Source organism: Puntigrus tetrazona, chromosome 2 (genome assembly GCF_018831695.1).
Source record: "Puntigrus tetrazona isolate hp1 chromosome 2, ASM1883169v1, whole genome shotgun sequence".
NCBI classification, from domain to species: domain Eukaryota; kingdom Metazoa; phylum Chordata; class Actinopteri; order Cypriniformes; family Cyprinidae; genus Puntigrus; species Puntigrus tetrazona.
The window spans coordinates 25441988-25452869 of record NC_056700.1 but is presented as its reverse complement, the minus strand read 5'-3'; the positions used below and the strand labels follow the sequence as shown (position 1 = coordinate 25452869).

Below are 10882 nucleotides of genomic sequence, written 5' to 3'. Positions count from 1 at the left end.
AAATTAGGAATAAATTAAATTAAGATTCAATTATATTACCAGCGCTAAATGTCGTCACTCTGACAAAAGACAAAATATGAATTTATAAAATGACTGCAATGTATGCACTCACAAATATGCAAACACCAAGAACACAGACCGCCTGTGTTAAGTATGAGTGTCTGATTTGTATGTATGTGTGTATCTCAGTGGCTCTACCAACAGTGAGTGATCTCGAGGTGTACGAAGTGACAGACAACAGCATGAGAGCCCGCTGGAGGGATGCAGAGGGGGCTTCTGGGTACATGATCCTTTACGCTCCACTGAGCGGTGAGACTACAGATGAAAGAGAGGTGAGGCTGCAAATTGTCTTTGTGAGTGTGCCTGTCTGTGTTTGAGTAAACGTTAAGCCCGGGCCGGCATGATGACACTTCCCCCAAAATAGTAGCTTTGCTGTTACAATCTTTTCATGGGAGCCGTAGAAGAAGAATAACATTCATCACGTTTGAGTTCCCTTGGTTGCACTTTGATCTGTGTTTCAGCAGCCTTTATGCTGCTCTAAAGGTGTTGCCATTGTTTTTGGGATACAGCTAAAGGTGGATGAGTCGGTGACTGATGTGGAGCTGACTGGAATGATTCCTGACACAGAGTACACCGTTACGGTCTATGCCTTGTTCGGAGAGGAGGCCAGCGATCCTGTAACTGTTCAGGAGACCACCAGTGAGTGTCCAAGCCAGTCTGATTTCAGTTTTAATCTTTAACCAGTTTGCTCTTTTTGTGTATAATATTTGGAATTATTATGACAGATAGTTAATTAAATAACGTAATGTGTTTAAAGGTGCTCCAAGTGGTAGGGCTGCACTGTAAAAAATGGAACTGCTCATTTTCCAGTTAACAAAACCTTTTTGAGTCTCAAATATTAAAAAATGCTTATTTCTACTACATAAAAACACTCGTCAGACCAACAGAATCGCCCCAAATGTTGTCCCAACTTTTCAAACACAGTTGTCTGAACAAACAATCCCATGTTGTTGAAATGTTAAGCCTTTGTGTTGCCTTGAAATTTTAATTTAAGTTAAAATTAATTTTTTTTTTACTGTGTATAGATAAATAAAATATTTACATATTTTTGGTCTGTTTATTTTATTAATTGAAAGAACATTTATTAGCATTTATTTATTTTTCCCCCAATGTTATACATTTCTTTATACTCAATTTTGATTAATTTAATGCACTCTTGCTAAATAAAGTGATAATAAAAAAAACATTATTCTACTAGATGCTACTGTATATAGTTTTTGTATGAAAAAAAAAATCAAACTGGCAGTCTGAACTGATTCTTTAAAATAAATCAAAATTACCTGCTTAATCTTACACTAGTGCTGTCCAACGATTAACCGTGATTAAGCGCATTAAGTGTCAGTGATTGATCATTAGTCCCTGTCTTCCTGCAGTGTCCCTGAGACCTCCTCGTAACCTGCGGGTCACTGAAGTTGACCACAGCTCTGTGCGACTCAACTGGGACGCAGTGTCCAGGAAGGTTAAGGGCTACCGTGTGTTGTATATGAAGACAGATGGTGTCCAGACCAGTCAGGTGATCACTACAGCACAACCTACAATACATGACAAGCCCTCCTTTCTCTGTTGGACAATCATGCTCTCATTCATTTTCACATTCAATTAACCAGATGTATAGTATACAAAATAGGGATGTTACAATATAAAAATACACACTGAGAGTTTAAAATTGAGAGCTCCAACCCATGTTCTTAGCTTAAAAAATGAGTCAGAAAGATGTCAGTGAATCGACTTGTACCTGAACTTTGGAGCTCAAAACTTTTTTTATTAGTGATATACTGTCTCAGTCTAAATTACATTCGCACTAGTGTTTTAGGAAGCTAAACAGAAGCTAGAAACAGCAGTAGAGCTCTTATTTTGAAGGAAAACTTCAGCTTCAGTGAAAACATGCTTACAAAAACTCACTGAAATGCTCATCTGGCACGAAAATAAAAATATATATATATATATTTTTTGTCCAGGTGGATTTGGGTCCAGTCACCAACGTGTACCTGAAGAACCTGTCACCCTTAACAGAGTACACCGTTGCTGTTTTCGCTCTCTACGATGCCGGCCAATCAGAGGCGCTCAGTGGCGGATTCAATACAAGTAAGTGTTTGATCCCTGCCAATGAACTGCTAAATGGTTAAATTCAGTTATTCAGTTTCTTGGCTGCATACGCTGGGCGGTAGGTGTGGATTTATGCAAATATTTTTTCCAAGCCCAAAAGAGACAGGGCCCATTGGTATTCATTATCATGAGCACGGCAAAAACAAATCTCATCTACTTGCAGCAGTGCTGATTTAACATGTACATGTATGTGCATATTTTGTCGTATTTTCCTCCTCCAGCAGAATTTACAATATTCGGCACACACAGAGTCTGCAATTTAGTCCAGCTGGAAAGAGGTAATGGATGCTTTCTCTGTCCTGGACAAAGCATCACTTTCTAGGCAGGCTGTTACATTCAGTAATCATTGATTGGCTGCTGGAATCTATAATGGATCTGGGCCTTCGTTTCCTGAGTTTCATTGTTCTGTGGGTGTCCTGACATTGTCATTGTAGTAATCAGGTTACATGGAGAAATTTCTAGGGAATACGTTTGAATTCGAAAGTGATTGTTATGGTAAAAGCCGGTCTCTCTGTGGAAATGAGAATATTCAGGAATTCATTCACCGAATGGAAATTAAAAGATTAGTTCGCCCAAAAATGAAAATTATGTCATCATTTACTTGACTTCATGTCATGTCAAAGCCTTATGACTTTCATCTTTGGAACACAAAGGAGAACCCAAATTTTCACGTGTATCTATCTTGTCGCAAGGCTGTTTGCATAATTTGCTGGAACGCAAGACAAGACACTGAAATTATTATTGTTATTATTTCCTCATGCATGTATTTCCTCCCATTATGTCTCATTCAGAGCTCGTGCCAGCCCCCTTCAGCCTCATGACATCACAGGTGACCTCAGAGAGTTTCCAGGTCAGCTGGTCACATCCTGCCAGAGATGTGGTGCTCTATAAGATGGCCTGGTCACCCACCGAAGGAGGACAAGAGAGGGAGGTCAGTCGATTACAAGTACAATGATCAGTCATATTACAGCTAAAACGTGGTTTTGTTGGTTTCTTTAATATCTATAATATATAACATAACATAATATAAAAGTATAATATATGATACAAAGTTTGGGGTCAGTTTTGTTTAAAATAAATGGATATTTATTCAGCAACAATGTATATAATTGATCGAAAGTGACATTAAAATGTTAACAATATTATACAAATAGATTTAAAATAAATGAATACATTTCATTCAGTTAAAATAATCCTTATTCTGTTGTCAGCTTGAATACAAATTTTATTTTTTTGCAAATAGTTAAAATACAAAATAAGTATTTGAATAATAATTTTAATGAAGTATTTCACAATATTGCAGTGTTTTCAGTATTTTGGATCAAATGCAGATTTGATGAGCATAAAAAAATTAAAAATGTTGAGATATAATATAATATAATATAATAAAATGTAATAAACATTAATAAGCAGGGGTGCACATAACCCTTTGTATTGGTTTGGTTCTCACACTGCACATACTGTAGTGTGAACCGTTATGAAAAATTGGTGATAATAATATTATTGCACTCTATTTGTTTAGTTTTTTTTATACAAAATAATAAACAAAACAATAAAGTGAGATAATACTACTACATTATAAAATAAATAGGAAGTGTTAAATACAAATACATTTTATAGTAAAATTAAAAATAAATTGCTAATATTTACTTTTTTAAATATGAATTTACATCATTTTCAAACTTAAAATCAGAAAGTTTTCATTTCGCCCGAGAGTTTGCTCTGGTTTTGCGCTGAAGAGCAGAAATCTTATACGGTATTATAGTTTATCAATCTAAAATGGTAATTGTGCATTAATGGCTGTCAACTATGTCGGTATGCAAATGAGCGTTTGAACTTAATTGCGCAGTGCATTTATTTTAGTTATGCATGCGCACCTACATACCACTTGTGTACACTCCGGTTTATAAGAACTGCATATATAAAACAAATGCATATATAAATTAGCTGGACACTGGCAAAAAATGACTATGATGTAATAAAATATTTTTGATGTGGCTTGCAAAAGCATTTTGTCTGTCAGTGGAGACGGATGTTTTTTGGCAGTAGGGTGGTGGAGTCATGCCATCTCACCAGCCAAAACCCGAAACCTTCAATTTCTGCTTTTTTCTTGAACTTTTCCACAGTGTCTCTTCCATTGTGACTTGCTTGTTGTTTTAAACATCCATTGCTGGACGTTAGATCCAACAAACTATATATGTTGAAAAAGAGAAAGTGAAATATGAATTTTATGAGGTCCTTGAAAATGATTTATGAGTCAATCAATACTTTCTCCTGACCCGGAGCCTGGGGCCAGCTGTAATTCACTATTAGAAATAGCCAGTCGCCGGCACTCGCAAACACCAAAACAACCAGCAGCATACTGAACGCGTCCCGACACCGCTATCCCTGCCACGCGTGACCACAGACACAAGCGTGTGTGAGTGTGTGTGACGGAGAAAGTTTTTATTACTGGCCAGGAGTCAGTGCAGCTGTTTTTTATAGATAGCACCGCAGGTCGATATGTTTACCAAGAGCCACCAGAGCAGAAAATAATAAAATGCTGTGAGGCAGACTGGAATGTGGCTGAAGCTTCAGGTCCCAGAGCAGAGGAGTCAGCCCAGAAACACATATTCACTCAAAGGGGTTTGCTGGGACGGCCCAGAGCTGACTGAGATCCAAAGCTCTCCTGATAGCAGGGTTGCTTTTTAATGCATGTTCTTGTTGTTGGCGTGGCGTAGGTGCTTCTCTGAACAGCCACCAACGTTTGTTCCGGACAAAACATGATGTTTTGCCTGTATGCTGTTGCACCCACTTTTACTTCTGCTCAAAAATGCACAAACAAATCTATTTGGTCTCTTGACATAAACGTATCTTATTTAAATTTTTAACGAGATACGAAATATGTACCAATAAGTACGTAACGCTGCAGTTTCCAAAAGAAATGAACACTAGAGGCAGTAAAACCCAACACCTTTTATTCCGATTCTTAGCTTCGGTTAATAAAACATAATTTTTTACTTACTTGAAGAAAATCATGTTATAGCTGTTTGTTAGCTCACGTGCTTGAGAAGAGCGAAGAGCTCCGGTTTGAATAACTACGGTTCACATTTGAAATCAACACGTTTGCTTTAACAAGTGAATTTTTAGATCAGTTTTGCATTTGTAAACACTATTGGGCAGGTTTCGGGCATATTTTCAACATGATAGAGCAATAACTTTTAGCAACAGTCCACACATATTTCAATTCTGAACTGCCGCAATAAATACCTATTTCAACTTTAATTTAAATGTGCCAGGGTTCACGTATTGAACCTGTATTTTAGCACCACTCAGTGGACATTTCTCTTTGAACCTGCGGTGAAATGTGCAGTAAAGCACATAAAAACGATGTTGCACAAAAAGGGGTACATATCTTTACGAGGCCAGGTTGCAAAAAATGCTGCTTACATGTATGTTCTGCACAAATTTGAGTGAAAATACCCCCTCCCCATTTATAATGGTCGTCTGTCATTGATCTACAGCCATAAGCAGGCTAGGTTACGACATACAGAGTCACAAGAAAATTATTTGTCAGTCTACATCCTCTCATAGATGTGTCCTTGCTCCAGAATTGGACAGTCCAGTTTCTTCATCATCACCCTCTGACGCTTGGTGTTAAATCTTTACAATTGACTGTAAAGTATCTTTGCTGTCAAGTGTGGTTTGTCTGGTTCGTAACATAATTTAAAGTGTATTGGGTATTCAGAGAAGCAATGTTGTGCCATGCTTTCCAGATTATTTTAATTAACTCTTAAACCACATGTTGATGATTCCCAAATAGGAGGTTTAATCAGGCTAAGCCAGCCCTATATGCACTGTTCAAATGTTGTTATATCTCTGGTTTATACTGTAAATGAGTGCTTTTATGTTTGTGTGTTGTATAGATAATGCTGAGTGGAGCTGTGAACTCATATGTGATTCAAGACCTGAGTCCTTTTACACAGTATAAGGTGTCACTGTCAGCCATCTATGAAGACGAAATGGAGAGCAACCCTGTGGTTGTGCTTGAGAATACACGTAAGGCATTAAATAATGTTTTTTAAAGGATTAACATCAACCAGATCATTTACATTATTTCAAACTGACTAATTGATTTGTTTCGCTTTGCTTTTTTTTGGTTGTTCTTTTTGTTTTTGTTTTTGCTTTGCTTTGTTGTTTTTGTGCTTTGCTTTGGGTGTTTTTTTGCGTTGTCTTTTTTTGCTTTGCTTTGGTGTTTTTTTTTGTTGCTTTGTTTATTATTATTATTATTATCGTTATTATTTGTGCTTTTATTTTGTTTTGCATTGTCAATTTGTGTTTTATTTTTGTTATTCTTTGCTTTTTGCTTTGCTTTTATATTTTGTATTTCGCTTTGTATTTGTTTCGCTTTGATTTTTTTGTTTTGCTTTGTTTTTGATTTCAGTGGGCTGGACCACAGAAGTTCCCACAACTTTTCCCTCCACTACAGCATGTAAGACAAATATGACTTTATCCTGCAGTTATTTAAACATTGGATGGATGGTTGTAGATCTGTACCCCAGTATGTACTGTGTCTAAATTGATCTGTATCCTGTAGTTGTTCACCTGGGAGTGATTAACCTGTGGGTGGACGAGGAGACGCCCTTCAGTATGCGAGTGAACTGGGAGGTGCTGGACTCAGACGTGGAGCAGTACAAAGTGACGTATGTCAGTGCAGACCGCACAGAAGAGACGGTAAGTAAACATAACCACAGCAAACAGGCATCCACAGCTAATGTTAACACGACAACACAAGGACTCGCTCACTTTTTGTCATCATCATCTTCCTGTCTTCTCCAACAGTTCGGCTGCACTCTCTTCTCCGAGTACATAAAGAGGGCAACATACACTTGTCTTATTTGTGTCCCAGCGAGGCTGTTATTTCATAAAGCTACCTATATTGCTCTTGTGCTATAAAAATATAACAGAAAAATTTATTACCTCTGTGCTATTATATTGCAGGCTTATCATATTCCTCCGGGTAAGTGGAGTTGAACGATGCAGCTCTGCTGCTTGTGCTATCTATTGCAAGGACATGTCTTGCTCAAAGTGACCTTTTTAAATGCATGCACTAGAAGTCCCTTTGTCACATCCTGCAGTGATTCCTGCGGCGCATAATCAGGAAGAGGAATTGCAGGAGTGAATTAAAACATAGCTGTTCTTCTGATGTGGGGAGTTCACAGTTTTTTTCGGCATTTGGCTGCAACCTTGTTTTGGCACATTTGAGATCTTTCGCGCAAAGTTTCTTTCAAACTCTGGTGACTCGTCGCACCTAACTGTACAGAATATCGATCTTTCCGGGGTTGTAATTCTCCTGGAGAATCGTTGGGGGTCAAGCTGTAAAGGAGATGGATAAAGGAGATGGGACTGGGAAAAAGGAAATTCCATTATCTTTTCAAGTGCCATTTAGGTCACTGAGCAATATGTGAGAAATAGAGAGGGAACATCTGAGAGGGATAGTAATGGAGAGCACGCCTCGTTTGATGGAAAGTTCCAGCAAAGTTTAAAAAGAGACGATCTCCTGCCTTCAGGTTTCAGCACCACAGATTGGTGGACAGCTCCTCTAATGAGAGCGGTTCTGCGGGAGGCTGCTCAGCAAAAACAGGACAGTCTAAAACAGCAGGGGGTCAAACAGTACCCTTTTCACCATGGACTACCGCACCTGACTGATCAAAGGACACAAAAAATGGACATTTGAATTTGAATTTGAATTTGACATGCTACCATTGGAAAGTTTTGGGTCAATATGTGCATATTTGTATTCGGTAAAGATGAAATTGATCAAAGTATTATAGAAAATAAGCCGTGATGAACAAAAGAGACTTCATTCCGAAACAATAAAAATACCAAACTTTAGATCAGTAGTGTATTTAGTGTATGATTCAGTTTTATGTGTATTAACAAAGGGGGAAAAGTTGCACTTATAGTCACAGCATAAACAAATTGCGCAGTCTGCTGCGGTAACTAATAATTTGATTCCAGAGTTAAAACACATACACTTAAACTGTTGGCAATTCGGAACCTTTAATTTTCCAGTAACCTCTTAATCTTTGCATGGGTAACATTCCCAAAATGACTTATTTCCATTCGTCTTATTTGTAGTCTGTTCATTGATAGTACTCTCACACGCAGGAAGCCACTCCACGTAATGCAACCCAACGTTTCATTATCAACAAGCAATGGACTGCCATGATTGTGTGTGTGTGTGTGATTAATGGTGTGTCTGTGGTGAATGACTGCAGTGATTGGATGCTGGCTACAGAGCTGAGGGCTGGCTTTCTTGATTTTCATCCAGCTCCCTAAAGTTCAGTACACAGATTTCTAGTCTTTTGGCTTACACTCAGAATAGCTTTTATGAGACCTGATCAAACACTCAAATATTTGGAATTGTTTCGCTATACAGGCATGTTCTTTATCCTCCACGATCACTCCTTACACTAGCAGTTATCGCCTCTTGCACACCGTGTAAGTGCGCCCCATGAAAAATTTTAGCCTTTATAATAATGCTTTGGTATTTATTGGTTGAGTTTGAAGGATAGATTTAAAGCCATTTCCTCACTGTTTACAATCCATCATTCCATTGTATGTACAATAACGCTTCAGGAAATGCTTCAGAAAGTCAATCATTAGAAAGGGCTGTACAAATATAGTCTATATGGCAGGTCAGCAAAGACGATGTCCTCTGCTCTCCAAAAACAGAACTCAGGTTTGCCGGCTAATACATACGTGAAGTACTTACAATTGAGTCCGAGGACAGATTTCGGCATTTAAGAATGACAAAAACTAAACGTTAAGATTGCATTAAACCTTTTTTTAATTGTAATGTATTTCTGTGACAGCAAAACTAAATCTTAAGCACATATTATTCCAGTCTTCAGTGTCACATAATCCTTCAGAAATCAATTTTATATGCTGATTTGGTGCCCAAAAAGCATGAAGCTGTCTTCCACATAGAGAACGCGAGGACATTTGGTCCTCACAGAGAAAGCTAAACGTGCACACACCGAAACCGTGCTTTGTCTGCTATTGAATATTCTGCTCTTCTCCAGGTGTTAGTCTCTGGAAACAGAAGAAGCGTGATCCTGCAACCTCTCCTCTCAGACACAAGGTACAAGATCACAGTGACCCCTATTTATGCAGATGGAGAGTCCGCAGCTATGTCCAAGGCCTCTATCGGAAAAACTCGTGAGTATGAATGAACAAACGCTGCTGGAGTTCTAGTAAATGAAGTACATCATCAAAAAAGATACGGTTATGCTAATTACATACTACTTTGGCATAATTATACGGGTTTGAGTTGTGTCCTGGCTCCCTTTCTTCGTTTTAGAAATCATAAAATTAACACTTCATTACGACACAACCCTGCTCGGCTAATTTGAAATATTAAAAACGTCAACAACTCACACTTACTAAATGTTTAGCATGTTCTTATGCAGCATTAGAAATATTTAGTGCCTAGTTATGCAGAACGACCTGGGTTCAATTCCCAAGTTGGAATAAATGAATTTTTAATCTTGTTTTAATAAATCAAGTGAAAACGCAACACTATGCCATTCGTTGTATTAATAGGAGCGTGATCTCATTTAGTTCCATGTTAGTTAGTGATTTCAATAAGTTAATTCATTTGACCTTAAAGCAGTGATGAACCTGAGGCGGATTCACTTCTGATCTAACTAATCGTGTGTGAAAAAAAAAAAACAATACCTGCTACACCAAACCCCCCCTTTTTTTTAAAGCTCACTGAAACAGGATGTAACCCCCAAGTCAAATATCTGTCTCCTTATGGGACATCTTTTGACTCTCAGTTTTAAATCTGCATACTATTATTGCTAATTTTGTCTTGATTATATGAATGCACCAGATATAGGGGCAATGAGCTGAAAATAGATCCTCTTATATCACAGCACCGAGATGCAGTTTATCATCACTGCTTTTGAAGCTGAATGGTCAGTCAATGAACCGCATTCTTTAGCAGGTTAAGTAATATTGATTTTAGCTATAAATAAGCATAATAAATCTCATGCATTCCAGCCCTGGTGTTCCTACTCTAATGAACTGATCAAACCTGTGTGCTTTTCTCTGATGGGATTGATTATCTACAACTTTCTCCCTGTGATCACCTTCAGATTGCAGCCCAGTGTCTGATTAGAGATGCTAATGTCACCTCACGCTGAACTTGAGATCAGGTGTCTGCTAGTTGTCTTGGAAAACCTTTGCCCTTGTTTCTGATTGAGGTTGAGGTTGAATTAATTATGAGTGGGGTGATATTCTCTGCGGAGGAGTGCTAATTATGTGAAAACAGAGACTTTTTTAGGAGAATGCTGGAAATTCAGAGCTACAGCCTGCAGAGAGAAAAAACCAACAACAAAAATGGAATTTCTTTATCAATGTATTGATTGCTTTATTTTCAATGCAATTGTAAATTCAAAGGATGCATATGTTAGGCAAAGATACTGTAAACTGACCAAAAGTGACATAATACATAATACATTTATTGTTATTCTTTTGGAATAACTTTTGGAAAATCTTTAGAGAATCCTGAAAAAAGTATCACAGTATGCCACAAAATATTATGCAGCACAAATGTTATTTCTTGAGCACAAAAGCATAACATTAGAATAAATTCTGAAGAATTATGTGACGTTGAAGATATCGCCATCACAAAAAGAAATTACTAAAAATTCATGATTTATCATTT

General features: G+C 37.7%; 1 protein-coding gene across 1 annotated transcript in view; it reads left to right on the top strand.

Annotated features, from left to right (window-relative positions):
- LOC122327534 (collagen alpha-1(XIV) chain-like) overlaps positions 1-10882 on the top strand; it is a 31051-nt gene that overhangs the window by 4297 nt on the left and 15872 nt on the right. The window contains exons 7-15 of the mRNA XM_043222970.1: positions 190-332; positions 570-699; positions 1434-1573; positions 2019-2145; positions 2958-3097; positions 6072-6204; positions 6590-6637; positions 6743-6879; positions 9234-9369. Of these exons, the coding sequence (XP_043078905.1) occupies positions 190-332; positions 570-699; positions 1434-1573; positions 2019-2145; positions 2958-3097; positions 6072-6204; positions 6590-6637; positions 6743-6879; positions 9234-9369 (1134 nt within the window). The remainder of the gene's footprint in view (positions 1-189; positions 333-569; positions 700-1433; positions 1574-2018; positions 2146-2957; positions 3098-6071; positions 6205-6589; positions 6638-6742; positions 6880-9233; positions 9370-10882) is intronic.